This window comes from Nyctereutes procyonoides, unplaced genomic scaffold, assembly GCF_905146905.1.
Source record: "Nyctereutes procyonoides isolate TBG_1078 unplaced genomic scaffold, NYPRO_anot_genome, whole genome shotgun sequence".
Lineage (NCBI taxonomy): Eukaryota > Metazoa > Chordata > Mammalia > Carnivora > Canidae > Nyctereutes > Nyctereutes procyonoides.
Window position 1 is genome coordinate 30695961 of NW_026575133.1, and position 20095 is coordinate 30716055.

The following is a 20095-nucleotide window of genomic DNA, read 5'->3' on the forward strand; positions in this document are numbered from 1 at the left end:
GGCCCGGTGGACTCAGGGCCTTGGGGCTGTGCCCTCACTGTGGCCCCACGGCACCACTCTAAGAATTGGCAGTCGGGGCCGCCGTCAGGCCTGCAGTGGAGTCCAGAACTCCTAGTAGTTCCCTTCCCTCCTCCTCTGCCCCGGCTCAGCCCCGCAGGGCATCCCTCAGGTGAACGGGCCTGTTCCATGCAGCCAAAGCCTCTGCTGAGGAGGAGCAGGTGATGGGGACTGACGCTTCCCCCTGCCTATATGGGCTCGGTGGCGGGGGCTGCCGGGCAGACGGGCACCTGGAGCAGGTTCTGCCTTTTGTGTCGACACCTCCTCCAGGGAGCCCTCCTGGACCCCGCAGGCCATCGGACCCCCAGCCGGGGGTTCTTGTCAATCCTGGAGTTCTCCTTCTGAGTCCTAATTTCAAGCGTAACAGAATGATTTGTGTGATTAGCTCACTCATCCAGCAAGTGTTCACTGAGCACCTGCAGCGCTCTGGGCACTATTCTGAGGTCGGGAGACGGCGGTGGATCAGTTCCGGTACTGCAGCGGGAAGAAAACGGGAATTCCTCAGAACGCCGGCTTGCAACCCGCAGGACCTTGTTTTCCTCGCACAAGGGGGGCGTAGCAGGGTGCTGGGCTGCACCGTGGTGGCAGCAGGGCCAGGGCTGCCCGGTCTCGTGGCCTGTCCTTCGTGTTCCCAGGTGGTTGCTGCCGCTCCGGGAGGCACATCCGCCTTCTCAAGGAAGGACGAAGGGGAAGGAGACGGTGTCTGGCACTTTCTTTTTATTATTAAAACCTGGGCAGGCCTCTCCTTGCTCGTTAGCTGTGGCCTAACCGCTACCTGTGCCGCAGGTACATGCCCGCGAGGGCAACGCAGAGCCGAGAACACACGTGATGCAGCGTCGCGTGCTTGCCCCGGGGTAGCACGCTTGTCTCGGGGCCTGGGGCTTCCCGTGTACCCGCTGCCTGGCACACCAGGTGGCCTCGCGCTCCTGTCCCAGGGACACGTCTCCGGCTCCATTCTAGGGTGTTCTTATTCAGCTAATTTGTACTCTTGCCCGTGGAAGGACCCTGTGCCTCACGTCCTGCTTGTCTGTAGGAAAGAAAGTGTGGGTAGGTTTCTGTTTGGTTTCCAGCTCCATTCCTGGCGGGGCTAATATAAAGCATTGGTAAGATTGCTGCTTTTTTTTTTTTTTGTTTTTGCAAATAGCAGGCAGGGGGTTATTTATGGTGATTATCTCTGGCAGTGGGTCTGCCCATGGGCTTGGGCACCTGGTGGCTACAGGGACAGGACAGCCAGGTCTCGGCTAGGACGGGGCTGTGGGTACCAGGCCTTTGTCTTGGGGAAGGTGGTTCTGCAGATCCTCACATTCAGGAAGCCAAAACGGGTTTGATGTCAGTTCTGTGGACCAGTCACGGTCTCTGGAGCTATCCCTTAGGCTTCACCCAGGCCCATGACTGGCCACAGGGGACATAGGCCGCTCACTCAGAACTCAGAGTTCAAGTCCCCGCTTACTCTGGTTACGGACTGATGACCATTTTTTTAGTTCTGGGCATGATGTGGATAGAGCGTCCCTGCTCTGAGGGACACAGGTGTTCTGTGGCCTCGGGCGGCTGTGCAGGTCATCAGAGCCGGTCCTCACCATGATGAGGGGGGCGGCCCTTCACGTGTGAGGCTAGACTGGACGAACCAGGCACGGCACCACGCTGCTGGGCGTGGGGTACCTGTTGGTGCTGCTATGGCCAAGGGCAGGCTGAGCTGCAGAGCCTCACCTGTCTGGTTCAGACACACAGGCTCTGGGCTGCATGGATGTTATTTGGTTCAGAGACCACCGTGGAAGCCTTCCGCTGTGTTTGAGGCCAGCAGCCTCCCAAGTCCAGCCCATCCTAGAGACTGCCCCTCCATGTGATAGAGATGGGAGAGTGGGCCCTCATGATGCCCCCCCCAACCTTCACCACCCTGCCCTGACCCTCTCCCAGACCCCCAGCTGCATACTTGGGTGTGTCTTCACCCATTCCCTGCAGTAGGGTGAGAGCTGGCTGTGCCCCGTGCACACGGAGGTCCTTCTCTGCGTGGGGGCTGGCCCACCCCACTCCATTCAGTCTCCTGTTCTGCAGCTGGGCCCAAAGAACAGCCCACGAGGGCGGTGTGATTAGCACCATTACTGCTGTCTTACAGCAGAAAACGGAGTCTTGGGAAGGGAAGTGAGCCACTGGCTCATCCTTCTGGTTCGGTGTGAGCAGTGGTGCAGGGTCTACATTCTAGGCCTTGAATCGGGAGCCAGTGACACGGGGGCCGGGCAGCAGGGAGTGGATGGTGGCGGCAACATCCTGTTTCCAGGGGCAGCAGTGGCCACCGTGCCAGCTGCGTGTCTGCAGTCCCTGGCTGCCCCACAGATGTTTCCTGAGGCTCGGCTTTGGCTCTGTTTGGGTTCTGGCCAGTCTTGGCTCCTTGGTTCTGAGCCTGTTTCTCCAGCCTTCCCAGAAGTTCTGTGAGTTATGGAACAGCCTTTCAGTAAATCGCTTTTGTGCTCAAATTAGCTGATACCACTTTCTGATGCTTGCCATTAGGAGCCGTGCCTGAGACGGGCTCGTGGCTTCTTCTGCCGCAGATCTGAGGCCCGAGCCAGGTCGCCTTAGCCCAGATCTGCTGAGAAACAGCTTCCAAGCAGGGCCTAGGGTAGGAGACACGGGTTCGGGGTGAACATGTTTGTGAGAGCTACGTAAATATAAGCTGGTTTCTCTGCGGCAGTGCTCAGAGCTTCCCAGGAGGGCTTAGTGCATCCAGGCTCCTCATCCCCCCAGAGCCTTTATCTGTAGTCCCCTGGAGCACACGCTGGGCGATGCTGTGCCAGACTCTTGGCCTGGGTGGCAGGAATGCTGGTCATCATGTTCAATGGATATTTGACAAACTCCTTACACGTGTGATGCATTGGTCTTAACTGAACCCCTGACTCATGGAGGCCGACTCCCTGGTCCAGCATCTGCCAGTGGCTCGGGTGATAGGAAAGTGCCCACAGATGTGGGGGGGGGGCAGCAGTTGATTCTGGCTCCAAGGAATGAGGGAAGGCCCCCCAGGGGCCGGGAGGAGGGGTAGCCATCTGCTTTTGAAGAATGGTAAAGATTTTGATGCTGTTGGAGAGGAGAACAGGGTGCCATGTAGGACAAGGCCGAGGGCACATGGTTGAAATGTCGATTATGGCAGAGATAACCGTAATCCCGAATCCTTCTGGGAGGCCAAGTGTAGACACACGTTCCCGCTAATCCCCACGCCAACCCTGCGATGTAGGTATCCCCAGATGAAAGCACTGGTGGCTCAGTTTAGGTGACTTTTGCAAAATGACAGGCCATCAGTGGGAAGCCACCATCCACCCGCTGCCTGCCCGTGCGTGGCCAGGTGCCCTCAGGCACTGCGGGTCCACGGAAGCTGGGGTGCTCAATGATACGAAGTGTGTCTCTGATGTCAGGTGAACAGTACCGTGTCCATGGACTGGGAGCTGGAGAGGAATCTCAATATGCGCAGAGAAGTGGGCTCGGGACAGGGCGGCTCTGGAGGCCTGGCCTTAGGGTGGAGTCTCGGGGGTGATCCTTCTGCACCGTGTGGTTTTGGGGAACGCTGCCCGACCTTGTCTGGGGGTGTTAATGCACTTCTGTCCCGTGGCTGCTGGGAAGACAGAAGAGGGAGTCAGTGTGTGGTATTAGGGCCTGGGTGGGGGTGGTGGGGTGTGTTGAGGTTTTGCAGTGAAGCAGACACCAGGCCTCTTGGGGTGGCTGGACGGTCAGGCCCCAAGGGGAAAGCCCGAGCTGCCTGTGGGGAGGTGGTGGCCAGTTTGGGGGCATGGAGCAGGAAAGGTGCAAGAGCCAGGACTTTGAGGGGCATGTGGAAGGCTGGGGGCGAGTGCTGGGGGCCCTGCTGCCCCATCACGGGTTTGCTGAGCTCTGGGGGCCCTGCTGCCCCATCCCACCTGGTCAGCTCTCCCCCTGCAGCAGGAAGGCAGCCATAGCCAGTGTGCAGAGGAGTGAGTGGGGCAGCGTCCCAGCAAAACCTGACTTACAAAGCAGGTTGGTGGCCAGGTGTGGCCCATGGGCTGCAGTTTGCTGACCCTGCTCTAGCCCCTTCATGTAATTGACAGTTGACTTGTTGTTTAGGGGGAGGGGAGGGCGGGGTGGGAAGGGCCCAGGTGTACTGAGTGGCCCAAGAAGCCCTTCCTGTGTGAATGTTGATGAGACCTCGGGGAGGACAAGGGGCCCTGAGCGGGAGTTGGCAATGGTAGAGCCAGTGCTTGATGGGGCGCAGGTGTGCGAGGGGGCAGGCAGGGCGAGGGGAGGGAGGGTCCCGAGGCGAAGTCCTGGGCGGGGTGGGGGTGCACAGGACCGCAGGAACATCCCGGGGAAGCCGTGGAGGACAGCATTCCTGTGTGGGGTTGGGGGTTGTGGACCGTTCCTGGGAGGGGCCTGCAGGACAGGGAAGCGGAGGCAGCAGGAGAGCAGCCCCGCCTGCAGGTCGGGAGCCCTGGGCAGGTGGGCGGGCAGGTGGGCTGGCGTGGGGGGCTTCAGCTGTTCCGGCTTACGGCTGATGGCGCTGGTGGAGCGGGGAGCGCTGGGAAGCTCGGGCTCTTAGGTCAGGGGACGGGCGGCCTCCCTGGGGCTGTTGCGAGCAGGACCAGGAGCTGCAGGAGAGGAGGAGCTCCGAGGGCCGCTGGTCCGGGTGCGCTGCCCCCCCCCCCCCCAGCCCGCTGTTGGCTCGCGCCCTGGCTGCCCGCCCATGGAGTGACTTCCATCAGGTTCGGTCTGGTTCGGTCTGCCTTCAGGCTTCTCGCTGTTCCGGGGTATCCCTTGGTTCTTCTCAGCCTTTGCTCCTTTGATCAAAATTAGCAGCTATCAGAATCAGCAAGGGGGACCCATCATAGGATCAGGGGTTGGGGCGCTGACCGGCACAGTCGGAAACCCCCACGGGGCTGTTGACTCCCGAAAACCTTTCTGAAAGCCGATTGCTGACCTCACTGGTAACCGCCGATGAACGTGTTTTATGTATCCCTCGGATTACGTATTGTGCACTGTGTTCCTTTAAAAAAGCCGTAGCTAGGGAACGTGTCCCGAAAATCGTAAGGCAGAGCACATGGGCTCACAGTCCTGCCCCGGAAACCGCGTCCGAGAACCCGGCGCTCGAGGTCAGGGGCCTGCTTTCCCAGGCGCCGGGGCTTATTCCAGGCCGCGTCCGCGCCCCTGATCCCCGCCTGGGCAGGTGCCGCTGCGCGCCTGCTGGGGCCCCTCAGGATGCCTTGGTTTTAATCACTCTACCTGTTGGTGAAGGAAGTCGGTCAGCGTTTTGTTAAAGGCAGCTTAGCTCCGTCCTGGGGACCCCTCATGGGGAGCTCTGGTCCCCACCGCCTGGCCCTGGGAGCAGGGTAAGGACGCCCAGGAGGCAGAGGGGCGGCACCACCAGTTGGCCGCTCCAGGTAATTATGGCATTTTCTGTTCCTCAAGTGAGTAGATTACAAAGAGGACCTATTGGAGGATTAAATCCCAAGAACGGGGACAGATTTTGGAAGACGTTTTGTCTTAGAAAACGGGTGCCCCATTGTGCTTTAAAAAGAACCAACGTCTTTCACGTGGACTTTCTTATTTGCTTGAAAAACCTTTCTCATAGGTGCTCGGGAGGATGGACAAGGCCTGCAAGATGAGATACAAGACGATGGACAGCCCTTTGGGGAAGATCGAGATCTCCGGCTGTGCGCAGGGTCTGCATGAGATAAGGCTGCACGACAGGAAGACCCCGGACCCCGGGTGAGTCCCTTGGGTCCCCCCTGCCATGTGGCATTTGTTCAGAGCAGCAAAGCAGTGGCGTTTGCCGCTAGTCCCACCGTGGGTCACGGGCTAATCCGTAGCCACGGGCTGGCTGTCCTCTCCCAGCATCTGTGTTGTAGACCGAGCACCCTCCACGTGCACTTAACCCTGGGAGCCTAACCTGGAGCTCGTGGCTCCGGGACGTCTGGTCAACACACGCTGATGGAGCAGTGGGTTGACTCTGCATGAGTCTTGACTATTTTGATTCTTCAACGAATGTGGGAATCTCTCTGGAAACGTTGGTGGCAGGGAGATGCTTACCTGGTCTTGGTGCTTCTAAATCAGGACCGGCCTTCATCGTCCAAGGTCCGCCCGGTGAGTTTTATACGGAAGTCTTGGAGTTACTGAATCAGGAGCCCCCCCGGCCCCTGAGAGCTGTGGTCCAGGAAGGGTGGGAGGAGCCCTCCTAGCATGACGTTAGCGCTTGCCGTTTCTAGCAGGACACATGTTGCTCTTTTGAAAGAACTCCGCTATATTTTCTCTTAATTGTGAAAACATAAAAAATTTAAAGCACTCCTTAATGTTTTGTTCTGAGATATGACATTTCCTCCATTCATTGATTGTGAGTTGCTGTATTAAAATTGCAGTTCTCATTATTTCTGACAGAAGGGGGGAGGACCCACCCACTCCTGCTCAGTGTTTGTCTTAACTGGCTAATCAACACAATGCCATAGAACGTTAGATAAAGAAAATACATAGAAACATAAAAATTGATTTTAATGGACCCCTGTCAGAGACCACCATAATGAGCACATGCACAGTAATAAATACCCGGTTTCGCCTCTAGTGTCGAGATTTTTTTCCTGTAGAGCCGCATGTTATAATCAATAGTCTTATTTTTTTTTTTTGAGGCCAAAAAAATAAGTGAACCTTTGAACTGTACAAATACTCTCTCTTTCTATGAAAACCATCTGGCCATGGTGTTCAGAAAATCACAGACACCAAATAATTCGTAGGGAATGGCATTTTGTCTCTCACGTATTCACTTGCACAATAAATCACAAATTTTGTTGAGCTTTTCTGCGTTAAGGAAAAAAAAAAAACTCCTTAAAGGGAACTTGGGGAAGAAAATAAAACCTTGGCATCTAGTTCGTTGTCCGTTGCAGATGAGAATTAGAACCAAGATGAGTCTTAATTTTGAGTTTCTGCTCTCTGAATCTGGAGGAGGTGCAGCTGTGAAGTGCTCCTCCCATGGCCTCAGGAAGAGGCAGCTGATGTCTCTCGTGAAGACGCACGCCTCGATCAGATCAGCCGTGGAGGCTGGCTCCCGTGGCTGCCTCTGGCTTTGCTCTGCGTCTCCAGGCCGAGGCCCTCGTTCTGGTGCTTTGGGCCAGCCTCTGGGGCGCGAGTGGCCGTGCTACCTTTCCAGGCAGAGAAGAAAGGAAGGAGGCGCCCACCTCCCTTTCTAGAAGGAGCTTCTAACATTCGCCTTCTCGTGTGGCCATGCCCGGCTGGGAGGCGTAGGATGTGGTCATGCGTTGGCCAAAATTAGGGACTGTGTGTGTAGCAGAAGTGGGGACTGACTTTTTTTTTTGGGGGGGGGGGTGGGGACAATCAGTCTGACACCTGTAACCTTTGTCATGGGACATTTGAACGTTCCAGAATAACAAGCATTCTGTGTGAAAACTCAGAATTAACAATTCTTATTTTGTCACTTAAAAAATTGAGGTGAACATTACATAGTAAACAGTTTTGGGAATTTTGAGGAACGTGTACAGCCAAAGGGCTGCCAACCTAAACCAAGCTCTAGGACGCTCCAAACCAGCCGTTCCCTTGCATTTCACTAGTTTCAGATCCTCTAACATCCACTGTTGCCATTTCTGTCTTGGTCAACTTTGCTGTTTGTTCTTGAGCTTTATATACGTGAAGTTTTACGATCTGCTCTTTTGTACTGGATTCTTTTACTCAACAGTATGTTGAGGGTCCCCCCACATTCTCTGTGTTAATCAGTGGATCCCCCTTCATGGTGAGGAGTCCTTTATGGATGCTCCACAGTTCATCAAGTCTCCTGTCGACGGACATTTGAATTGTCCCAACTCTTGGCTGCTAGGGGTAAGACTGAAATTTTCGTTCAAGCCTCCTTGGATACGTTTTTTGCTTCTCTGGAGTCCTCTCCTAGCTGGGGAATTGCTGGATTGCACGTCAAACATTTGTTTAACCTCCTGAAACGCCGCCAAAACTTTTCCCAAAGTTGAACCATTTTATGTTTGTTTCCATTAGAAATATAGGCATTTCAGTTGCTCCGCCCTCTCACTTGGTGGTACTTTTTAAAAATTTTAGCCATTCTAATGGGTATGAAATGTTCTTGTTAAAATCCCGGGGACTTGCTCTAATCACCTTATTGACCACAGCTGTGTTTTCCTCGTGTGGGGTCTGAATGAATCTTCTGCCCGTTGTTAATGGGCATCTTGTTTGTGGTGTGGTTGCACGTCCTTCCTCAGATACACGTGTTCTCCTGTGTATTTCGTAGTTGCATGCTTGTGTGTACTCTAATGTCCTCCTGTAAAAAGTTCCTAATTTTGAGGAATTACAACTTAATGGTTTTTCTTAGCATTTTTCTTGTCCTTAAGATTTGTCTACTGTAACTTCAATATTTTCCTATAGATTCTTCTAATTCTTCTTGATAATTTTAGCTTTTGTGTTTAGGTATGACCCATCATCTTGAATTACCTTATTGTGAAGTACTCAGTTTTTCTCTATAGTTTTCTTATTTGGGAGGAGGAGGAAAACATTTCTCCATCTAATCCCCTCAGTACATTTGTCACATCAACTGACAGTACATGTGTAGGTCCTGTGTGTCTGGATATTCTTTTAATTTTTCTAAATTTTTTTAATTTTTATTGTGTGTGTGTGTGTGTGGATGTTCTGTGCAGCTCAAGTGACCTCTTCGTCTGTTCTATGCCAGAAACACGTGGACTTTATGATAAGTCTTGAATTAAGGTAACAGGTCTTCTAACTTGGTTTTGCTTTTCCTAAAGATTTTTGTGGCTTCAGCATCTTTTAACTTTCCATATTAAAGAATCAAGGTGTCCAGCATTGATTGGGATTTTGGTTGGGAATTTATTGACTCTGTGTACCATTTTTGGGGCAGTGGAGCACTTTAAAAACCTTCCAATTTGGGGCACCTGGGTGGCTCAGCGGTTGAGCATCTGCCTTCAGGGCGTGGTGATCCGAGGGTCCTGGGGTTGAGTCCCACATCGGCTTCCCCGCGGGGAGCCAGCTTCTCCCTCTGCTTGTGTCTCTACCTCTCTCAATGTGTCTCTTGAATGAATAAATAAAATCTTTAAAAAACAAACCCAAACCTTCCAATTTATGAATATGGTTTATCTCCATTCATTCAGCTTGTCTTTTTTTTTTTTTTTTCAGTATTCTAGTTTCCAGCATGGAGATTTTGTAGGTCTTTTGTAAATCTGATTTCCAGATATTTTGCTATTCTAAATTAATTTAAAACTGTTTTTTATTTGCTGCTGTTACGTAACTGTTGACTTTCGGTATGTTGATCTTCTGTCCTCTTACTGAATTCTTAGTTGTAGGAACTGTTTTTGCAGATTCCTTAGGATTTTTGCCATAGAGAACTGGGTCTGTGACTCAAGACAGCTCTGCTCTCATCTTTATACCTTTTATTTCTGTCCTGGTGCCGGCTGGAACCTCCAGCGTGGGGAGTGAATGTCGTGACAATAGACCACCTTCCCTTGTTCCGGTTATGGGGAGGGGGGCTTCATGTCACGAGTCAGCATGCTGCCACCAGAGACTGCCAATCCTCAGTCTGGTGGATTTTTGTCAAATGGTTTTTGTATGATGGGTCAACATAATCCTGGTTTTGTTTTGTTTTTAACATTTAGTGAAACTAGTCTTGAGATGCTGGACTGCACCTACCATAGAATTCGTGATATCTCTGCCTACCCCATTTCACCCCCCCCCCCAGTACTGCCTTAAATTTGCTGTTTTAAGACTTGATGTATTTACGTTCATGAGGGATGTTGGTCTGTAATTTTTGCGTGTGGTACATTTGTCAGGCTTTGGCATTCAGGGCAGTGTCTCAGCATGGAGCGGGTTTGGAAGGGTTCCCTTGCTCTGAGAGGGTCAGGTGTGGGGTTAGTAGGACTTCTTCCTCCGGTTGGGGATGAATTCACCTCCAGTGCCCTCCAGGTCTGGTGTTCCTCCTACAGAAAGACTTCTGATTAGGATTCTTTGGTCTAACAGAATTAGATGCTGCCCTTGCCAGCCCTGAGGGGAGCTCCCCCCACCCCCGGCGTGGCTTTCTGCAGGGTGGAGCCCTGTGTGCCCCCGAGGCCATGACATCCAGCTCTGCTCGGGGGCAGTGGCCAAGGGGGTTTTGAGCAGAGCGTCTTGCTGTTCTCCCCCTCCTCCTCGAGTGCTTGTGAGTCCTCTGTCTCCTGCAGGCGTGCTTCAGAAGTTGGCCCTGAAGTCTGTCTGCAGCGAGATCGCATTTCTGTACAAAGTAGGATTCCTGTTCCCCACATCAGTGACCTGTCTGTATGGCTTCGTACAGTCATCACGGATTGCTTTTTTGTCTAGGTTGCATTACTCCCCTTTCCTTTCCTAAAAATATTTGCATGCAGAATGTCTGTTAGGGAAGGAGTATAATCTCAACTTTATAACTTCCTGCCAATATCAAGTTTCCATTAACAGCTGTCCTGTTCGAGAGTAGTTGGTTTGCTTTTGCAAGAATTTGGCTGATGCCCCCCCACCCCATCTTCATGTGGCTCCAGGCTTTGACCCTGTTATTCCCTGCAACATCTAAACTCTGAGAAGAGCTGTAGAACAGATTTGTTTTTCTAATGTTATTTGGGGCCTCGTGCGGCTTCCTATAAAGTTGATTCCACTGTTTTACTTGAATGGCCTGTATAGCCCTGGCCACACGCGTGCTGAGGGAGTGATGGTAGGGTGCTTGGGGGCGGGATGCTGGAGCTGCACGTACCTTGTCTTTCACCGACCAAAGAATCACCTTCGTGTTTCATTTTTTTTTCCCATGTAAATCTTTTTGGAAAAAATACAGGAATGCAATATTGAAAAGCTTATATAGTCCAAACTGAGCAATTGTAAAAACGTTTTGTATTTTGAAAATGTAACGCATGCAGGCTGTTTTCTGCTTTCTAGGACTCTGTGTGTCGCAGCAGCAGAAGTGGGTTGTCTGTGGCGTTGCTGGCGTCCTGTCCCCACCGGCTGGTAGGAGTGTGTAGCCCAGTTAGACCTGACCCTACTTCAAGGATGTGGATGGCTGGGTGTGGACGAGGCCTCCGTCACTACATTCACGGAGGAGGGCCTGGCCCTCTGGGGTGTCAGAAGGTGACCACAGGGTCTCTGTCTAGGAGGGGGCATCACCCCACTGGGTGCTGGGTTAGTTTTGGCTCCATGAAAGCGTGGAGGTAAGATTCCTTTGAGGCCTTCCAGAAGAGAGGTCAGACTTGTGAAGTCACGTGTGTCCTCTGTTCAGTGGCTAGTGATGGGCTTCTGTGTAGATTTGCTACCTTGTTTTTGTGTGTGTTTTAAGTGGCCTGTTTGGGAACTGGGATCCCGACACCAGCTCGTGCCTACTGTGCTCCCACCTGGTGATCTGCCTGCCCGGTGGCCCGACGCTCGTGGCTGAGGTAGTTGTGGGAGTCTGCACATCCTGAGAACCTTCCCAGGAAGGGACTGGGAAGTCTTGTTGCAGTGCCTCCTTGGAATCTTTCAAGGAAGAGGAGAAGCTCTCCTGAGGATGCACCCTCAGAGATAGACGCCCAGTAAACAGAACCCCCCCCCCCAAGGCCCACTGTGTAGGCCTTCCATGTGTGGCACATCCAGCTGTCTCCCTGCCCTTCTTCACTGCTTTGAACTCGTGATCTGTGTTGTCTGTGCTTAAAAAAAAAAAAAAAAAATTTTGTACAGAGTGCTCCTTGAGGAGGCCTCTTGAGTCAAATAAGCAGGTTTCTGTGAAGGGGGAGCTACCAACCTCTCTTTGGCTTCATAAAAAGTGTCTTTTTCCTGAGCAGGTGCTTGAATGCTCTAGTGCACGTGCAGTGCCTCGTTCTTGCCCCCATGTAGCTCTTTGGCTCCAGATCTGGGGCCTGTGTCCTGGCCGGAGAACCTCCCCCACTGGTTTCTGGCGTTGGGAGGACAGTCTGTAGCGTGTGGGGATGGGCTCTCCTGACGGGGGCTATCGGTACACAGATTCCGTTCACGGTGCAGCATCTTTCACACCCGAGACCCTGGTTGTCCTGTCATGTTCACGGCTGAAAAGCCCAGACTGGAAGCCCGGGTGGTTCTTCTCCCTGCGATTTCCATGCTGGGAGGGCCCGGGTCCTCCAGAGTCATCTGCGCAGCCACAGCTCGTGGATGTCCGTCAGGTAGTGACAGGCCATGGCGTGCCTTCCAGGAGGGCCAGGGTGTGGGGACGGTGGCAGAGTGACAGACTGTGGACCTTGGTGCTGGGCCTCCTGGGCTCCTAGTGTAGATTCCCTTTGCGGCTTTGTGACCCTGCGAGGAAGCTGGCGGAGAAGCCTCTTCTCTGATGGCCGTTGGCTGCCACACCACGGGTCCCTACTGCACAACCACGAAAATGTGGCACCCCGCTTTGTGAATTGTGTGGCTTCTGACCTAGAAGAGAGAAAAGCAGTGTGTGGCTTCAGGAGTTTTTTTTTTTTTTTTTTTTTTTTTTTTTTTTTTTTGCCTCATTTCTGCGAGAGCCTGTTTCACAGTTTCAGTCCTTCCCAGGTTGGGGCAGAGGGCGGAAGCAGGTGGGCTGTTGGCAGTGCTCAAGCAGGCATCCCTGGGATTTAGAATCTTTGTCCTGGACCCATCTAAGAGTGACGTAAGTTTTAGTCCTGTCAATTTTGAGTGTTGTGGGGAGACAGAAAGGGCTAAGACTTGCACGCCTGTGTCCGTGAGTGAGAAGCAAGCCGGCTCGTTTAATTTTAAGCCTGCCAGGATCCCCCTGGAAGGAAGAAAACAACAGTTGAATGACAGTTACAAATACGTGGGTTCAAAATATGAACCAAACTGTCACAGTAAAGGATTTGCTTTGGAAGCTTCCAACGTTGGGACTGGAGGCACATGTTCCAGTAAAGGCAGGAGGTTGGCTCACTTCGGAGGAAGGTGGGTGTTTCCCTCCGCAGCCTGTTAAAAATCCCTCCGTCTTCTGCCCTGGACGGTAGCCTGCCTCCGGGGCCATGGCTGCTTTCCTGGAGAAGCTGCGCTCCTGTCCCCCCTGCACCACAGAAGGCCACTCCCCTGTCCCTGAGGAGCGCACCTGGCTGCTGGCATGTGGGTCCCGTGTGCAGTCTGCTGGGGAGGGCCATGCCCTTGGTGAGCGTGGGTGCTGGAGGCTGTGGCCAGTGCCAAGGTTTGCTTGAACCGTAGCGGGGAGGTCCCTTTCTGACCCCAGGCCTTGGGTTCTCCCAGACTGAGCAGCTGCTCTCACCCAGAGGAGGGGCCCACTGAGGCCCATGGGGTCAGAATGGTGCTCTGGCGTTGGCCCACCCAGGATTGTGGCCTCGTGGGGGTGTTTCTGATGGAGCAGGGCATGGATGGTCACTGCTCTGGGCGGACAGGCCTGGACACAGCAGGCCCCCGAGTCACTTGGCCAGCCCATGGGCCTTCTTCCCCACCTCCTCGTCTGCAGCCATCTCCCTCTCCTTCTGGTTAGCCACAGCCTGGACCAGCAGCTCATGGGCTTGCTCATGCTGGGAGGAAGGCGCTCCAGTAAAGTCCTGGAAGGAAGACACGGGGTTCATGACCACATTGTAGCCTCTCGACGGCCGCTTGCATGTGCCTCTGGAGCTGTCCTCTAGGACACGTTGAGGATGCCGGGAGTGGCATCGGGTGAGTGGGGCCTTCGGACTGGCCAGTGCCTGGTGAGCACAGCTGCTGCCTCAGTCGGCCCTGGGTGCTGCTGCAGGAAGGTGGGGTGCAGGGTGTCAGGAGAAGACTCGGGAGCACCGTACCCCACCTCAGCTGGCACTGCCAGAGCTGCAGGAGCTGCCTGCCTTGCTTCCCCTCCTCTGAACAGTCCAGGGGCCAGAACCTTCCTGATCAGGGTTCGCAATCCCGAACTGCAGCTTCCCGTGCTGGGTGCCTGAATGAGCACCTCTGAGACCTGAAGGTTCTGCTTTACTTTGCAAGTTCAGCTCCACGGTTACTGCTGTGGTGGATAAGACCACAGTGACCTTCCAGACGACTGTGTTCGGGAGGACGTGTGCTCTCGACGCTGGTCTGAGGAGGCTGTGCCCACCGGCGGGGCCCAGAACTGAGGCTACGCAGGAGCACTGCTGGCTGAGCCCCGGCCGCTTGTGTGCCCTCCCTCCTCTTCAGCATCGCGCCTCAGGCCTGCCTCCCTTTTCTATGAACACACAACTTTGACATCGAAGGTCTTTGGCCTCTATTTTTATATTTTGCCTTTGGATTTTGCTTTATGGAATTTTTATTGTTAGTATGTCTTTAATACTTTCTGATATCTAAACCACGTGAGACTGAATAATTCTCAACTTTTGTTTTCAAAGTGTTCATGCCATTTAAGCTCTGTGAACTCTCAAAATATACTTGGTTTGTTAAATTTATTTCCTTTAAATTGTATCAGTAATTAGATCAGCTCCTTGATATTAATGTACAGGACAGCTCTTGTATGCTGATCACTTCAGAATTTAAATCGAGTTAAAGGTTAAGTGAGTTTAATTTTTGAATTGAACTGAAGCATTGTCTTGTGTCAGATTCATCCAGAATTTTTATTTCCAGTTTCAGTATCAACTGATGGAAGTAGATCTTTTTCTGAAAATCCTAAATTTATTTGACGTTCTTAAGTTAGTCACTTATTCTCACACATTCTCAGAACCGGGGCGACACAGAAGCCAGTGGGACACCCCACCTGTATGGAGCCCAAGCCCAGCATGACACAGGCCTGGGGTGCTGCGTCCCTCGACAGGGGTGGGCACGAGCACCTGAGACTATCGAAGTGGTCAGGACAACGGTGACGTGGGCCTGAGCCTGGGGCCCTGGTGGTATAGTGGAGCAGGACCATGCAAGCTAGGATGGTCTTTAGAAGCATCTATTTGGCTATAGAACCAACTGGTCGGGCTCCCCATCTGACGGGGTGGGATGTAGGAACATGGCGGAATGATGATGCTGGAGGTTGGACCTAGTTGGGTTTCGTGTTGAAATTGTTTTGGGGCACTTGTCCCCTCAGTATCAGACTCGGGCGATGGACAAGTTTTCTTCAGGCTGCGAAATGCACAGTCCTTGGCGCCTTGGTCTTCTGAGACCGACGTGCAGCACCTAACTCTTCTTCAGCTTTGACTTTTGGAGAGGCCGGCTAAGTGTGGCTCACGACCCGTCTGAGGCAGAAACCACTCCCTCCAAGAATGAATCCCAACACTGTGGCTGTCCCCTGACTCTGTGATCTGAGGGGGGACACAGAATCCCCATGGAGTGGCCTTCATGCCAACAGTCCCATGTTCTAGATCAGTCCTTGGGGGCCTTGTGTTGGGGCTGGAGAGGGAGTGGGGGTGCGGGCAGGAGGGGGAGAGCACGGCTTCCCCAGAAATGCATTTCATCTCCTCTGAGACTTCCCTGCGCTCTTCTGTTGGGGGAAATCGCTTCCATTTCCTTCCAGATGAGGCCGCGCTGTAGTGGCAGCTCCAGGGCTGTTGAAGGAAGAGCTCCAGCTGTCTCTGCAGAGTCCTGTGTCCTGCTTTCACCCGGTCTGTGCTGATTGCCTTAAGCTGCTTACCCACGTCTTTGAGCAGGTTTTCTCTAGTGTTTGCTGAGAGCTCCGGATATGCAGCATTTCCCGGCCACACCCGTCTTGGCCTTTCCCTCAGTCTGACCTGTGCACCTACATTTACACAGATCCTCCTCTATGTCAAAGGGCTTGTACGCTGTGAGGTCCAGCTGCAGATCCGGTGACCTGGGGGAACCTGGTCCGTCTGGGTTGGCGTGGAGTTTTTGGGGTTCGCTGGCAGAATGGACATGTGTACTGGGGGCCTGGAGTTTTCTTGGGGTGATGGATCCGGATGGCATCCGTGGTGTTATTCTTAAAGCTGTTGTTCTTCTAGAAAGCTTGGCTCCCTGACCTCACAGGCGAGCACAGCGAAACTTGTAGAAGGTGCTCTCCTCGTGGCTCCCTTCACCGCTCCGACACGGGGGTGTTGAGCACTTTGGAAGGCTCCAGATGGTGCAGCTCTGAGCATTCTCCTTCTGGAGGGGTCTTCAGAGGCCGATGGGTCAGGTGGGGCTGGCGCACAGCTGGGCTGAGGACCCCGCATGGGGAGGCGACAGGTCTTGTTCTGGGGTAGGGTGTCAGGCATTGTGGTCCCCGCGGACTGTTGGGGCACAGCCACCGGGCCAGGGCTTTGCGTGTGGAGAACGTGCACATTCCAGCCAGTTTTCTGTTCAGCAAAAAGTGGAATATAAAGTCTAGAAGGATGCAGTTACGAGGAAAAATGTTTTTAAACTTAACCCACTAACTGTTGGAAAATAAAAACTTTCCAGTGGGTTGACTTTTTTTTTCTTTTTAAACATTGTTCATTTTTGAAGCAGAAAAATGTCCTTGTGGGTGTGTGTGTGTGTGCACCCACGTATGTATGAGTGGAGTCTAGAGGTTTCTGTTCTGCTTTAACAATGCTTCCTCTGAAAGTATGCCTAGAAGTAGGGGGAAGTTGCTCTTTTGAATTATTAGATACCTCAGGTCATCTCCCGCAAATAGTTTTTTCTTTCCTAAAAATCCTCTTGGAAAAAAAACACGTAGCTTTCTGATCTTTATTTCATCCAGTTTGAGGCTCTGTTAGGAAGAGTGATTGTATAACTGAGCACTGCTTTTATTAAAAAGAACTGGGCCACTTATTTCCTTCAAAGTTCCTGGTGTGTTTAAATCTTCTCTAGGTAAACAACTTTTATTGAAAATATTTTGAGACTGACACCTTTCTCAGCACAAGTGGTGTTGGCAGCCTGCTGTCGTCTGCTGGTCCTGCCTGCAGCCTGGGTCTCAGGGCGACTCTCAGGCGCCTGTGGGGCATGTGCGAGCTGGGGGTGGGCAGGTGGGGCGAGGATGGGGGAGAGGTGCCAGGCTCCCCCCCCCCGCACCCCTTTTCTTAATGCTCAGGAAGTGGTGGGTGAAGATGGGGACCCAGCATGCACGCAGTGCAGGGACAAGAGGACGAGCCTGGCGCGGGGCGGTGCCGTGGCATGCTTTCCAGGTAATGCCATACCTGGATTACGGTCTGTGGACCGCCAAGCACGTTGCTGCGCCTCACGTTTGCCATGACGGTTCTGTTTTCAAAAAGGAGGAAACCATAGCTGGTTGACTTCTCTGTTAGGATTCATTTGTTAAATTGGCAAAACATGTTGAAGAAATGAATGTGTTTTTGTAACTTCCGTGTGTGGACAACCGCACGTGGTGGCGCCTGCACGTCTTGTTAGCTTCTCCTGCAGCCTTTCTTCCCTCCATCAGGCCGGCTCCCGGGTCCCGCTTTAACGGGGTAACTCCTTATGGGGGTACCTCGTTTTTTTGCATCGGAGTTCTCAAGAGCTTTCTAGGGTTTTATTGCCTGAAGATTGATATATGCTGTTAGACCTACTGCCAACTGTAGAGTGCTTTCTAGCAGAAACGGACAACTTTATAGTTGTGTTCTTAGCCCTCGTATCCGAAGGCCGAAGATACCTCGAGTTCCTGAATCTAAAACAGAAGCAGTAATATTTTCTGGAGGCAGGTCCCCTTCTGCATCTATTATTATGAAACCCTTAAAGTTACTTCAGCACGAGACGTGTTAATAGTTTGACTTTTTCACTTCTTGACAAATGAGGTCTAAGGAAATTAGTTTGCTTGCATGAAAAGTTATGTGTTTGCGAACTTGGGCTGTTTTGCTGGTTAAGCAGTCTAGAGATGACAACTTTTTTGTCAAAGTATGGCTTTGGTGTTGTGTTAAAAAGACTCACGGCCGCTGCCAGAAGCCCCTAGGAGAGGTCCGTTTTGAAGGACGGCCGCTCACTCCAGCCTAAGGCGCTGCGGGGATCGTTGGAATTGACAGAACTAAAATATGTATGATCTTCTTTTTAAAATCTGTTTTCAGTTTATTTCCCTGATACGGAGCAGCAGAGGTATAAACTAGAGAGAAATGGTCGTCCTTTTGTCCAGATGCTAAGCAGTGCCGGGCCGGGGCTGGCTTCCGTGGATGGCTCCCCTGGGGGACCTGGGGTCCTGGGTCCTAGCTGGAAAGCGCAGCAAGCCCCCTTTGTGGTACTAGCCCCTAGTCAGTACTGTTTCAACCCAAATGTGTCCTTTTGTGGTAAGATGTGCCATCGGAACCACTTCCTAGGCATCTAGTTCAGTGGCATTAAGTACATCTGCATTGTTCTGTGACACCCCCCCCTCCCCCCGCCATCCAGAAAGTTCCAGAAAGGTGCTCCTCTTCCCAGACTGGCTCTCTCTGCCTCTAAGTTTACCCTGAGCTCAGGCCCTGCAGCCACCGTCCTGCCTCCTATCTTTACACCTTTTAGTGCCCAGTGGTGTGGGCTCCCCCAAGCCGAGAACCATGTGTCTGGAGACCCTGTGCCCCGACAGGTGTCTAATGCAGCTGCCTGGGTGCGGGCGGCAGGTGGGCCACAGGGCTGACTCCGGCTGGTCGGTGGCGGCAGGTAGTGCGTGGACGCTGGGCCTTCCTCCCAGTCAGGAGCAGGGACGCTGCAGTTTGCTGGACTCTGAAGAAGTGTACGGTTTTCTGCAACTACGGGCGATTATTGATTAAAAACAGGACTCTAGTCCACAGAAACCATGCGACTGGGGTGGAGGGAAAGCGAAGGAAGGCCCTGCTGTACAATGAGGGTTGAAAGGGTGCTGGGCCGGGCATCCAGCGTTAGTCCCGTCAGCATCCTCTTTGATACCCCTGGACTCTTGCAGAGAAAGTGGAGGCAGGTGACCGGGTAGGGGTGGGAGGGCACATGAGGGGCACCGGTGGCTGGCTGGCTGGCTGCAGCCCAGAGGGAAGGTTCTGGGGCCCCTGCTCCTGTTGCTTCGGGAGCCCCCATGCTGGCAGTTCTGGGTGGCTCTGGCCTGCACTTGAACCTTTTGGCTTTTGCATAGTTTCAAGGGCTGTTGTTGCACAGACTTTAAACCTCCGAATTTCTCGGTCTTCTGACCTGTGACTGGCACTTCTTTCCTCTCCGTCTTTAATGGGCCAATGTTGGGTTCAGCGATCAAAAACCGAAGTATCAGATTAGCACCAGAAAACCAGAAGGCTGGTGTATCTGATGAGCTTTAGAGGAGACGGTGGGAGCTCCGCTCAGCCCGCCGGGGGCTCAGCCCATGCTGCTCCTGCAAGAGCGAGCCCCTCGCCTGGCGAGCGTGCCTTCTGTCTGTCCGTCTGTCCTGCAGAAGATCTGCGCCCTGAATCCCAGGGGCTCACGTGGCGGCTTGTGCTTGGACCCTGGCACTTTATCGAAGTGGTGGCTCCAGGTCTGTCGGTGGGGACAGCCACTAGTTTTACGGCATGAAGCTGGAATAAGAAGGAACGAGGGGCAGCTCCTGTTGGGCAAAAAGAAGCGAATTGTCTTAAGTGCCCCCTCAACAGGTCAGCTCGTCAGGAGAGCAAGGCCAGCGTGTGAGCAGGGGGGCCACGGATCCATCCTCCTGGGCCGTGCCTGCAGGTGGGACCCCCCCCCCCGATACCCGAGGACCAGCGGGCTCCCCCGGCCAGGAGCGGGCCTCGGCCCTGTGCTGCCGGCCGCGGGGTGGGCCTCCCTGCCGCCCTCGCGGACCCTCAGCTCCGGGGCGGGTGATGCCGCAGCACCCAGGCCGCACCCTCCGGTGTGGCAGCGGGGCCAGTGATGCCGGGAGCCCTCGGCGTGGCCCGTGTCCCCTTGGCGTGCTGTCCTGGCCTCACTGGCGTGCGGGGGAAGCGGGGCACCCGTTGGAGGCACCGGCCGGCCCGCGACCCCTGGCGCTCGTGGGTGAGGGTGAGCAGCCCGCCGCTGACGTCCACGGAAGGACGCGGAGTGGACACACGAACCGCGAGACCTGGCCGTCTTTCCCAGAAAATTATTCTTTCAGCTTTTCCGCACATATATGACCTTTTAGCGTTTTCCTCTAGCTTTTTCGTTAATGTATGTAAAAATATTAAAAGCCGTTGTATATTACATTAAAAAGTATGTCAGCTGCTCTGCTTTTTTCTATTTATTAAAACTTTTCAAGCAGTAAAAACATTTTACTTGTTAATGAGGGAAAGTGGGAAAATTAATGACATAGAGCTCGGATCCACCAAGATGTCTC

The 20095-nt window shown here is 53.3% G+C and overlaps 1 protein-coding gene across 1 annotated transcript in view; it reads left to right on the forward strand.

Annotated features, from left to right (window-relative positions):
• The window catches only part of MGMT (O-6-methylguanine-DNA methyltransferase), a 277794-nt gene that overhangs the window by 52085 nt on the left and 205614 nt on the right, over positions 1-20095 (forward strand). Inside the window, 1 exon segment of the mRNA XM_055345848.1 lies at positions 5642-5778. Coding sequence (XP_055201823.1) covers positions 5642-5778 — 137 coding nt within the window.